We start from the raw sequence: 13,124 nt of genomic DNA on the forward strand, positions 1-13,124 counted from the left end.
GCCCCCTCAGACCCATCTTGCTTTAGTTCCTTTTCTCTGCTTCTGAGGGTTCTCTACTGACTCAAGTACCTGGTTCGCAGAATGACCATGAAGCTTACAGCCTGGTCTCAGTGCCAATTGGCCAAAAGAAGGTCTATTATTGGAGGAAAGTTCTGCTGTGAGAAACACGTGCCTCACGCAGCCCCAGGACCAGCTATGCTGGTCCTCTCACCCTGTCAGGCACACGTGACTGCATCTTCCCGAACACTCGGCTACCCCTACCTCTCCCCCACGGCACTGACCGCCTCGCTGGCTCTGCGGCTCTCGGCCCCCCGCTGTGAGCCCACCCAGGGCAGGGACTGTGTCCAGTCCTCATGGGCTTTTGGATTCCTGGCACAAGCTTCAGCTCACAGGAAGCATTCGTGCACTTTCTGGGAATGAAGAGGTATTTCTGAGGGGAGCTGCGGCTGTTGGCACCTCAGCTAGCTGCCTGGAGAAAACCCAGAAAAAGAATGAGACAGAGATCAGGCTTACAGACCCGTGAGTTCTCCTCAATTTCTCGGGCTGTGACTGCAATGGTCTCCACTAGTTCAGAAATATCCACGTCGTCACTCGCCATGCCAACGTAAATACAGCTCTTCATGCTTTTATACTCCGGGCCTGCGGGAAGAGACAACCGACCAACTCGGCTTCCAAGTCCTCGGTCACGAGGCCGCCGGGGCCGTCTCCGTACGGCGGCATGACCGCGCACAAAGGAGCCTCCCTCACGGGGCGAGCAAAGTGGTGCCAAAACGGACACAGGGCGCCCGGAGAGACCGCAGGAGGGGGAGGGAGCTAGCTCACTCTAGAAAGAACGAAACCAGCATTTCCTCTGAGGAGACAGAGTCCACCGTCCCTTAACCAGTTAGAAAATGGCCTTTCAAAGTTCAGAGTTGACTTATAAAAGTAGTAGTTACCCATTTTAAATGTAAGGTCAGATTCCAGCTCATTTAACTTTTTCAGGAGTCCAGCATGGATTTTTTCCCCTTCTGGATCTAGTTTCAAACTGCTCTTATCATCACTGGCATGTTCATACCTACAAACAATATCAAATAACAGTATTTCAATCTAAAAGATCAAAGCCTCTCCGTACACACGACTGCACGTGGCGACTTCCAAGAGTGTGAGACACATGGGCCCAGGAGCCACTTGGAGCGTCTCAAGGTCAGACACCGTCAAGAACATGGCAAGGAAGGCCCAAGGCTCTAGTCCATGAAGCAGAGAGAGGCCGGGTCTGGAAGGCTCATTCGTAATAGAAGTAGGGAGTCTCCCCCTCTGCCTGGAAGGAGACGGTCAACAGCCACGGGGTAACCGTGCGCTGAACAACGGAGGGCAGAGGCGTGTGCTCGGCCGGCGAGCTGGGTCCTGGTCTTCGTGATCTGTGACACTCTGCACCATCTGTCAGTTGTGTCAGTACGTGTCCCCACCCCCCACAGTCACCTGCAAGCTGGCACAGGAAGCACAGGGACCCCTATTTCACTGAGGGCAAGGGTGGCTACGCGACCGCTGCGCTGGGCTTTTCTAAGTGCCCAAAACGTCTTGTTGAATTTCCGTTAGACATGTACGCTGGGACCACACGTATTCACCGTCAGTTGCTAAGCCAGCCCACACAGTGACCTGCCCGGCGGGCTCTATACGGCAGAGGAGGACCGCCAGCCGAGAGGCTGATCCCGTACCTGACAACCCCTATTCCAGGCCAGTTCGGGTCATCTACGTGCAGGAGACCTGCTGTTGCTGTCACCTCCTGCTTGAACTCCTCCCGTAGCTGCAGCGTGCAGGTCAGGACGGGCAGCCTACTCTGTATGCAGCTCACGAGCTGGTCCACATCCTCCCCCCGAGTGCCTAAAACTGAAAATGTCCCCAGAGTGTTAGACAAATGCATAAGGAATACGGTGAAAAACAGGGCAGGGCTCCCCTCCCCTTGTCAGGAGGTCAGCGGCTCCAGGGGCATCTGGTTAGCAGGAGCTGAAGCATTAACAAAGGAAAGAAAAAAAGCCACTAAGCCCATATGGAAAAATCGGGTGTTATAAACTGACACCACCAGCTCCTGCAGTTGTAGACACAGCTCCCTCTTACACAGAAGACAGAATGAGCCCCCTGATGTCACACACTATGAAACTCCAACAGAAATCAGATTCTTCTCACAGCACTCCGCTCAAGTTATCAACATCGTACCGCAGGCTAAAAAGGACGAAGCAAGCACACGGCTCTCTCCACGTGAACATCATGGGGAGAGAGGGATTCTGGGGGGTGTGTGAGGGGAGGCAGGAGGGCAGGCTGATGACAGCAGCACCTAGGACAGCCTGAGAGCCCCCAGGGCTGCGGGGACCCCACATCACTACCCCGGCCATGTGACTCAAATGGGGCAAGGGATCACACTAAGCCTCCACACGTGCTGCCTCGGGTGTCCTCAGCTCGCTCTGCCAGGGTGAGAGACTAAGCCTCTGGGGCTAGAGCCCCCCACACAGCAGGTGCAGAAATCACTGGAACATCGGGAGGCCACCAGTCATCTTCATGGCGGGCTTTTCTCTGCAGGACAAATGCTCACCTTTGAACAAGTATCTTACCAAAAATGCTAAAAATATCTCATTAAAAAAAAAAATCACAGGTTTTCTGAAAATCTTTGAATCATTTCAGAAAAAAACATCATCAGTTTTTAATGTATCTTTTGCTAGCGGATTTTTCAGGCCCACAGCACTGAGGCAGGCACTACCTGCGTGCACCCCGGACACTCTGTCGTGAAAGCCCACGCACCTGCAGCCGTCCACTTTCCAAAACCTCTACAGTGGTGGCCCCCAGCCTTTGCGGGTCCATCCGAACTGCCAGGGGAGCGGGAAGGAGCACAGCGCACGGGCTCCAGGGCCCACAGAGTCTCCGCAGGCGGGGCAGGTGCTGCGGGTTCCGGAGTGGCGCACGTGCCCCTCACAGGCAGTGTGGACTCAGCACCAGCAAGGGACAACGAAGGGTCTTAAGACACCAAAACGTAGGGAGACTCAAGTGACTGTACGAGGCTATTTCTGGGAAGTTACTCGGGAAAGCTCATCTACCTAAATGTAGCCCAAAGGCAAACAAACAAACAAACAAAAAAAACCTCTTCAAAGAAAGAGAGGAGAGCATCCCAAGGAAAAGCAAATGAAGCCATGGCCCGGACTCGCACGGACATGTCACCGGCGCTCCCAGAACGAGGGCGGGCGATCCCCGGAGACCGTTACCTGCAGCTGTCATCAAAGGGCTGAACCGGATGCACACGCCCTCCACTTCCAGGTCCATGACCGTGAGGCCGCTCGCGGGCACCAGCTGTTTGAGCTGCTCTCCCAGCTGCAGGGACAAGGGCACAGGCTAGAGACGCCCACGGGGAGGGACGCGCCGGGCTTCGCACCTACCCTCACCCACAGCCCCCGGCCCAGGAGGCCCCCGCGATCCCTGGATTCTCCTTGAATACTTATGGCCACTTCTTTTTAAATGGACTAAAAGTTTTACCCTTCTTGTTTCCCAAAACCACCACCTCAGTGTAGAAAAAGCTAGGAAATACAGGTGAACCAAAAGAATAAAATACAAATCACCCACGACACACCACTGAGAAGCGCCCACGGCTGACGGCTGACAGAGCCGTCCCGGGTCCCTGCACGTTCTATCGCCATTAAACACGACACTATGTGCTGGGCAGTAACCTGCGGCTTCTCATTCACGTAACTTCTGACGACCATTTCCTTTCTGCCAGGACCATCCGGCTACGTGGCTTATTCTGGCTGTTCTGGACGTCGTCGTGTGAGTGGATCCTCGCTGACCCCCCAGAGCCCCGAGCTGGGGCATGACCCCCGTTACCCTAGGCCTGACACAGCTGTGCTGGACACCCTGACACTGTGTAGAACATTCTATCCACAGAAGGCCCAGAGGCACAACTGCAGGGTCGAAAGGCAGCGAAGCACCGTGCGCTCGGTCCGTACTGTCACACTGCCAGGCGTCCGCGTTCGGGGGGCTCTGGCTCGCGCGCCCTGCCGCCGCGACGGACGCTCCCAGCTCCCAAGCGGCCGCCCCGCGGTCCCCGCGGGGCGTGCGGTTTTACAGCCGCGCCCGGCAGCCAGGAAACGGCTCCTGACGGAATGATGCTGGAAGGCCCTGCCCGAAGTCACGCAGCGTGTGGAGCGGTGAGCTGCTAAGAGCCCTGCGGGGCAGCCCAGCGCCTCCAGGGCAGCGTCCCTCCTGGGGGTCTGACTTCCCACACACAGCACGGTCACTCCATCTGGGGTGGAGAAGAAGGGGCACACGACCGCCATGCTTACCCAGCGATTCAGGGCATCCCAGGAGTGTCTCTCCCGGCCGACTACTGAAGGTGCCACGTTGGGCACGGGGACGGCTTTGAGCACCGGATCTGACACCAGAACACAGAAGGGAGTCACCTTCTAGAAACACGGCTCCACGCACACCCCTCAAACCGTTTCACTGAGCTCCCAACAGAGCCCAAGAGAGAAGTCTCAAATATTACAGAAATAAAATGGGAGTAAACAAAGCGTGGCGTGTCCACACAGCGAGGTGCCCCTCGTCCTTAAAAAGGAAGGAGACTGGCTCACGAGCTCAATGGGGATGAACCTTGAGGACATTACACTAGGTGAAATAAGCCCGTTACTAAAAGACCCGTGCCGCATGACTCCACTGACACGAGGCACCCTCGGGAGTCAAACGCAGAGACGGAGGTAGACGGTGGCTGCCAGGGGCTGGGAGGGAGGCGGGAAACGGGGAGTCAGTGCGTAATGAGCATACAATTTCAGTTTTGCAAGACGTAAATGTTCTGGAGAGCTGCTGGACAACAACGGGATGTATTTAACACTACTGAACTGCACACATAAGATGGTAAACTTTTTTTTACCACAATTAAAATTTTTTGAAAATGTGTACCTTACTTAAGCAGGGGGTTTTAAACTTCCACATGTTTTTCCTCATGAAAAATATAACGCCTAAATATAGTCTCACACATAGAATTTTTAATTGCATTTAAGAATCTTTCGGGGCGCCTGGGTGGCTCAGCTGTTAAGCAACTGCCTTCAGCTCAGGTCATGATCCCAGGGTCCTGGGACTGAGTCTCGCATCAGGCTCCCTGCTTGGCGGGGAGCCTGCTTCTCCCCTCTGCCTGCTGCTCCCCCTGCTTGTGCTCTCTCGCTCTCTCTCAAATAAAATCTTAAAAAAGTCTTTCAAGGAACTTTGAGAGGAAAGTATAACATTTTAAGTTACCAACTAGTCTGTTGACTACGTGCGAGGTAAAATCAGAGAACCCAAGAGCACCCAGGGTGGGCCTCACAACAGAATCATCCTCCTTTCATTCAAATGGTCTGGGTGCCTGCTCGTGCCAGGTGCTGTGCTGGGCACGTGGGATATAAGGCAGACGAGGTTTCTGTCATCCCGCTGTTTATATTCTATTGAAGAAACACCATAAAGAAAGAAATGAAATCACCACATACTGTTGCTACTGCCATGAAAGAAGGTAGGGACTCTGATACAGTCGCCTTAGACAGGACAGACAGGGAAGGCCTCTCTGAGGAGGCTGGACATTATGGAGACCTGAATGGTGACAGGGAGCCAGCCAGAAGAAGAGTGAAGGGCAACGTGCTCGAGGCATAGGGAACAGCAAGTGCAAAGGTCTTGCTCTAGGACAGAGCAGAATGTTCTAGAAACTCAAGAGACCAGTCTAACTAAAGCACAGTAATCGAGAGGAGAGGTAGCCTAAAAGGAAGTCACAGGAGATGGCAAAGGCTAGACCCCAGAGGCCTCACGAGGTACAGAGCTTGGACTTAATTCAACAGAAACAGTAAGATATTGAACAGTCTGGGCAGCGACAGGGCACAACGGGACTCCCACGTGTATCATCGCCCACTCTGACTGCATACAGAGAATGGTCTGGAATGGGGTATGTGCAGTACACGGAAGTGAGAGATCAGTTCAGTGGGTACTGTGGCTCTCCAGGTGAGAAATAACCGTGCCCTGGACTAGGATGGGGCATCCTATAAGAACAGCCTCATGTTATTCCCAATCTCAACTGCCAATGGCTTTAATGTATGTTTGCACTGTATTTTAAATTACTCAAAAAAAAAAAAAAAAAAACACACAAAAGCACAAAAAAAGAGAGATTTGGAGGCCTTACTTCATTCAGATACTTTGATTCATTAGGTTGTATGTACATGTGTATCCAAATCTCTATTTTCAAGGGACTCTTCTAACACTAATCCAGGGACTGGCAGTTGGAAACCACTAGGTTGATCATAGGAAACTGTCAGTAAAATGCTAAGGCATTTATTAGGCCTGCAGTTTTTGTGAAAATTATATATATATATTAGTGGGTTTTTTTTTTTTTTTTTTTAGAGCAAACATGCACAAGAGCAGGGGTGGGGAGGGACAAAAGGAGAGGGAGAGAATCTTAAGCAGGGTGGAGATCATGAGCTGAGCAAAATCAGGCACCCCTGAAAATTATTAACATTTTCTGAAACTCTGACTGAAGATATTAGCAGTCAAAATATTTTGGACTATTTGTATAAGTTGAAATGGTTTAAAATTCAAAGCCCTTAAACACAAATACAAAAGTAACTCTTTTTAGAATCACTTACCTGAGCCTGGTAATTCCTGGCAAAACCTGAACACCACTACTGGAGAACTAAGCTCATCTTCCACCTGAAAAATCAATCTGATGTTACCAAGTAACATTAAATCCCAACACCTTGCAAAATAAAACAGCGACTTTGAAAAACAGGCTAGAGATAGCATATTTTCTTAATAAATACGTAAAATTCCTAGAAATAATTCTAAGCCGGTTCTGACAATGCATTGCTGAGTCGTGACATCGGACACCGGCACACTGAAATTAAAGCAGGAAGAAACTATAATAATAATAATAAACATACACCTGCCATTAAAGATCAAAGGAGGCAAGGAAAAAGTATAATTAGAATCAGTGTTGGGAGAGCTGAAGCTTTCAAGAATCCAGAGATTATGCTAACTCAAACAGGACTGGCTGCATTTTTTTTTTTTTTTTTTTTTTTTAAGATTTTAGGGAGAAGGTGGCAGGGGAGGGTTGGGAGAATAGGCTCCATGCCCGGCGTGGTGCCCAGCGTGGAGCCCGACATGGGGCTTGATCTCAGGACTCTTGAGATCATGACCTGAGCTGAAACCAAGAGTTGGACACTTAACTGACTGAGCCACCCAGGTGCCCGACTGCAACTTTTTATATTCACAGACAAAATATTCTTCTCACTTTGTAAAACTTGTGAACAGGATGTAAGTCCTGCTGAAGCTTCATATTTTCTCAATCACGGAAGTGGTCCTTACATTCGGGATGGGGGTCAGACGACTAACTTCATTAATGGATTTCATTACAGACAAAACACATTCCCTGCATTACGATAAGCCAGCATGACGTTCAGGCTCACCACTGAGCAAACGCGCAGCTGGCCATCAGCTCCACCACAGGGCCAGGATACAAAGGAGCAGCAATGCCCTTGATGGAATATGGCACACAGGGACAGAAGATCTCTGAGCATTCAACAATTCCAGTCATAAAACCTATTTTCCAGGGGCGCCTGGGTGGCTCAGTCGGTTGGGCATCTGCCTTCAGCCCAGGTCATCTCAGGGTCCTGGGATCGAGCCCCACGTCGGGCTCACTGCTCAGAGGGGAATCTGCTTCTTCCTCTCCCTCAGCCCCTCCCCCTGCTTGTGCTCTCTCAAATAAATAAAATCTTTAAAAACAATAAAAAACCCCAAACCTATCTTCCAAGGCTCTGCATATGAGGTCTCCATGGTAGAAATGCTAATGTGCAAAGCCACGATGCAGATGGCCCAAGGTTTTCTCTAACCTCTCACAGGACCACACGGATGGGATTCAGATCCAGCGAGATGTGTATCCAGTCTACTAACTTACTGAGCTGATTCCTGTGCTCACCTATCATCTCCTTTGACTTTCACATAAACAAATCTATTAATACTTTTAAAGCTGGAGGGGCTTAATATCTAAATAGAATGGAGTAAACCTACGAGGGAAACAAAAGTACAAAATTCTCCAGCCATCCCCCATCCTCAGGATAAGGCAGGATGATTTGAGTGCTGAGACTTCTATATATAGTTTAATACAGTCTTTGGTTTCTTATTTCTTTGAGCTTGGTGGTCTCAAATGTCAGTACATGAGAAATACTGTCCAGGGTTATGTACACAGAATTCTGTTTCTAGGCACATGGCAGACTGAGATACTGGATTAAATATCCTGATAACCAAAAAAACCTTTAAACCACGGCTAGGCTCACAAAAACAGTGAATCTACAAAGAAGAGAAAGCAAAGAATATTACTGGCTGAGCAGGGGGCTGAAGGGAGGAGAGTGGGCACGGAAACCTGGCTTTCACATCTAGAGTCTTCAGGCCCATGTGCAGATGGCAGTAAGGGGCACATAAATCTGGGACCCTTGAAGAGTGCTCCTGGTGAAAAGAGGGAGAGAGAAAAACTACCCACTGATCAGCTAGAGGGCTTGCTGCTGCCTGAGACTGTCTACACAGGGAGAAAAAAATTCTCTCAGGAGAGATCAAATCATCAGGTGTGCACTGCACCGGGCTTGATCTCCCATGTGGCACATGAGTCCTAAAGCTGTGGAACTGACAGAGAGATGGACCTGGGCCAGTCACACAGGCAAAAACATCTAGCTCACAATGACCGGTTATGACACACACAGGGGAGCAGGAGTCAGCAGACACGATCCAGGGGATAATCCGAAAATTGAAATACTAAAGCAATAATCAGAAGTGGAGGATAACAACCATGCTTAAACAGAGAAATGAAGACTAGGAACAATTAAAAAAAAAAAAAAAAAACACAAAACCGAAAAGGGGTACTGACTTGAAAACTAAAAAGAACATGCTGGAAGAAAGAAAGTCACCAAACTAAAAACTCAGCGAACAGCTGACGCAGATGAGAGGCAGCTCAGGAGCAAAGAAAGGCCTGGAGAAACTCAAGAGGCAGCAGCAAAGAGGCAGCGATGGGAAGTGTCAGAGGGACGCACAGAACATGGAGCGACAAGGTTCACTATGCCAACTCAAGGTCCAGAGTTAAGACTGCAGAAAGAGGTCATATCTGAAAAAACGAACTTGATAGAACTGATTAGAAAAAAAAAAAAAGAACCCTCAAGTTTAATAAGCACAAGTCCCAAGTTCTAGAAAATGCTCACTTAGCTACACCACGGTCAAAGTAGTAGAACCTTAAGGACGGAGACGATCTCTAAAGCCAGCAGAGAGGTAAAGTGTGCACAGGGGCATCCTGAGGTTCTCAGGGCTAAGGGGGAAACATCAGATTTCCCCCTAAATGCCGAGGTTAGAACACAGCCCGCGTGCCCAGGAGAGCCAGTCAGTCAGCAGCCCACGACGCGGCTGCTGAGGAGACGGGCACCGACCCGCAGACAAAGCAGCTGCCCAGGCCTCCTGGCACCAGGAAGAGGCGGTGGGCTGCTGAGCCGGGGAAGCGCATCTGTGCCTTGGGACCAGGAGGCTCTGGAACGGATGGCCATGTACACAGGCAAGAAGGCCTGTGGGAGCCTGGAGAAGGAGCTACTGTGCTGCAGACACAGCTCGTCTGCGACACCCTGGGTTCAAGTCCTGGCTCTGCCACCTACTATGATGGGACTCAGGACACGAACCCACAGTGAACAACAGAGACGGGAGTCACATCGTTCCACCACAGTGACGTCTCATGGGGACTCAATGACTGGGGATCTGTGGGACCACCACACAAATACTGTGGCGAGAGCAAAAAACATTTAATAATGGCTGATATTTTATGATGCCCTACAACCTTCATTTTGCTTTTTCACACATTATCTGATCCGCCCTTCAGAACAAGTCACCGAAGCAGGACAAATACGAAGTTCTCCTGTAAAATGACCGGGCGCAGAATGACCCAGTGGTTAAGAACACAGGCCTTGCAGTGTGAATCCCAGCTCCACCACGTCCTAGCTGTGTGGTCTGAGCAAGTCACTGAACTGCTCTGGGCCTGCTTCCTCACCAGGAAGGAGGGGACAGCCATTGCAACCAACTCACAGATTAGATTTATTTATTCGGACTTAAATACCTACTCTAGGCCAAATACTAAACTCGACACAGTATGAAAAAACCAAAAGACGGAAGTCCCTGCCTTTACAAAGAAAAACAAACAGGAACATATATGGTCTCAGGTAGTAAGAGCTGCCAAGGACACGCCCAGGGGACACAGTGATGGACGCTGGCAGGGCTGGTTTACGTCGGACTGCCAGGCAAGGCCTCTCTGAAGACATGATATTTGTTTTGTTTTCTAAAGATTTATTTATTTGGGAGGGGTGGGGGGGGAGCACAAGCAGGGGCGGGGCAGGTGAGAGACGAGACTCCTCAAGCAGACTCCGTGCCGAGCGTGGAGCCCGACACAGGGCTCAATCCCTGGATCCTGAGATCATGACCTGAGTGGAAATCAAAAAGTCAGATGCTCAGCCGACTGAGCCACGCAGGCGCCCCTGAAGACATGACTTCTGAACTAAAATCTGAAGGGTAAGAAACGAGTCATACAAAGAATGGAGAGGAACAGTGCTTCCAGCTAGAAGAGCAGACACGAAGGAGACTACGGGGAGGGGTAAATGAAAGAACGCCTGTGCTCAGCACACAACACGCATCTCACGTAGCAGCTGTGATGAGGACTGTTACCAAAGCCGCAGGGCCGCACAGGGTTGGCCGGTGGTTGCACATCTCCTGAGAAAAGCATCCCCATGGAGCAGGGTTCCATGGCCTTACACAGACGCTCCAAACCCACTAGTGATTAACCAGCACCAGCAAATCTCCCAGCCTGGAGGGGAGGAGGAGGAGGAGGAGGAGGAGGACGAGGGAGACGACATGAGCCCGGAGTGGGCTCAGCGAGTGAGGGACAGAAAGTCCACTGGCCCAGCGCTGCCTCGATTCCTGCCATCTTGCTCGTGCTAGTCCATGGTTTGGGCTCCTCTGTTTACTGAAGGAGTCCAACCGACATACCTTCACTGACAGCTGAGCTCACAGGCTTAGGCAGCTAAGAGAATGACTCAATGTCACAGGGCCTCGGTGGTATGGCTGAAATTAGAACCCACGTCTCCTGACTCACATGCACCCCTCTGCTTCTCCAGTGGGCCACTCTCCTCTCGCAAGCTAGAACTTGGGTCATCTCAGGTCAACTGAACAGGCTCCAAGCTCGGACTCTGAAGGCAACACAGAGCAGCCCCCCTCTCAGGCACTTAAAGCAAACTGTGTACTAAAATGCACATCAACTACGTTAACGTGAACCCCAAATTAACTCAAATATTAGTTTTGCACTTAACTGTGTCCTGCAGCACCCAGTGACCCTGTTTAAGTTGGAACCTGACCTATATTTTCTGAAATCCTAAAATACAGTGAAGCAAAGCATGAAAACATTCAAACCTGAGCTGATACTTCGTAGAAGCCCCGCTAAATCCTCATCTCCTTGTCTGGTAAGTACCCCGAGACCACACTGACAGTCTGCCATCTTTTAGGGGGATACCAAGGGAAGACAAGAGCAAGGCCAGGTGCCTATCTCTTCCTTATTCCCCGCTCTGTGCAAATGAAAACTCTGGTGTCAGAAGGTTTCAGAAAAAGTAGGCCGAAACACTGAGACAAAATGACTTTTCCTATCAGAAAGATGGGTGTTTTAAAATCGTTGGGCAGGTGTAGTCATTAATGTTTGTTACATCTTTGTGCATTTCTAAATTTCAACAGAATAAAACTATAAATGATTATATGAAAAGCACCAAAGGGGTTCAGCAAATGGCACAAATTTCTAGGCTTTGTGCTTTCTGCAGAGTTAGGTCATCAGGATGGGCCTGATTCTCTCCCAGAGAATGTGGTTTCACTACAGTGCTCACAATTACACTGTAATGCACCAAATCTGGAGATCATCCTAGCTTGAACTTAAGCTATTTACTTCAAAAACAGATCATATTAGGGGCGCCTGGGCGGCTCAAGTCGTTAAGCATCTGCCTTCGGCTCAGGGCGTGATCCCAGCATTCTGGGATTGAGCCCCGCATCGGGCTCCTCTGCTGGGAGCCTGCTTCTTCCTCTCCCACTCCCCCTGCTTGTGTTCCCTCTCTCGCTGGCTCTCTGTCAAATAAATAAATAAAATCTAAAAAAAAAAAAAAAAAAGAAAACCAAACATCGAATTATACACTGTACCAAGATTTTGATGTGGTTCACTTTCTTCAAACTTTCTTGTAACCGTTGACTCTGCAAAAGACAAAAAAGAAAAAAAAAAGCTTATAATTACTATAATTTCATTAAATTATATGTATTTAATACCTACTTATAATTTCATTAGATCAACACAACATATTAAAAAATGGTTTTCATGAGGGTCTTTGCAGGCCTGCAAACAAGGATCTCAGGCAGATAAAGCCATCTGTCACTTGCTGGCTCCTGAGTTAGGCTGCCAATTCTTGCTTTTCAACAACTGCAAACATTCCCCCGTCTTTCAGTTGAAAGTTACATGTAGTGCTTCCAGAAAAGTTTTATCTAATAAGACACATGTGAATCTGTCATATTAGCAACATAAGTCATTCATTCTTTCAAAACCTACTCACAGTACATGGCAACAAATGCAAAAACAAACACCTATATCAAACTAAAAAGCTTCTGCACAGCAAAGGAAACCACTGTCAGAATGAAAAGTCAGCCTATTGGATGGGAGAAAATATTTGCAAATAATTTATCTGATAAGGAGTTAATGTCCAAAATATATACAACTCCTACAACTCAAAAGCAAAAAACCAAAATCTGATTAAACAATGGGAAGAAGATCTGAAGAGAGATTTTTTCCCAAAGAAGACATCCGGATGGCCGACAGGTACATGAAAAGATGCTCAGGATCACTCATCATCCGCAAAATGCAATCAAAACCACGAGATATCACCTCACACCTGTGAGAAAGGCCAGTATCAAAGAGAAAAGAAATAACGAATGTTGGCGAGAATGTGGAGAAAGGGAACCCCAGAGCACGACTGGTAAGAATGCAAACGGGCATAGCCCCTATGGAGAACAGGATGGGGGGATCCCAAAACTTTAAAAACAGAGCTACTGTAGCA

The 13,124-nt window shown here is 49.3% G+C and overlaps 1 protein-coding gene across 4 annotated transcripts in view; it reads right to left on the reverse strand.

The window, feature by feature from the left end:
• The window catches only part of PDXDC1 (pyridoxal dependent decarboxylase domain containing 1), a 52,610-nt gene that overhangs the window by 4,165 nt on the left and 35,321 nt on the right, over positions 1-13,124 (reverse strand). For all 4 annotated transcript variants that reach the window (XM_026520279.4, XM_057314797.1, XM_057314799.1 and 1 more), the window contains 7 exons: positions 12,220-12,270; positions 6,615-6,678; positions 4,302-4,390; positions 3,231-3,336; positions 1,695-1,866; positions 936-1,054; positions 518-639 (listed from right to left, as the gene is read on the reverse strand). In XM_026520279.4, the coding sequence (XP_026376064.1) occupies positions 518-639; positions 936-1,054; positions 1,695-1,866; positions 3,231-3,336; positions 4,302-4,390; positions 6,615-6,678; positions 12,220-12,270 (723 nt within the window). The remainder of the gene's footprint in view (positions 1-517; positions 640-935; positions 1,055-1,694; positions 1,867-3,230; positions 3,337-4,301; positions 4,391-6,614; positions 6,679-12,219; positions 12,271-13,124) is intronic.

This window comes from Ursus arctos, unplaced genomic scaffold, assembly GCF_023065955.2.
Source record: "Ursus arctos isolate Adak ecotype North America unplaced genomic scaffold, UrsArc2.0 scaffold_2, whole genome shotgun sequence".
NCBI classification, from domain to species: Eukaryota; Metazoa; Chordata; class Mammalia; order Carnivora; family Ursidae; genus Ursus; species Ursus arctos.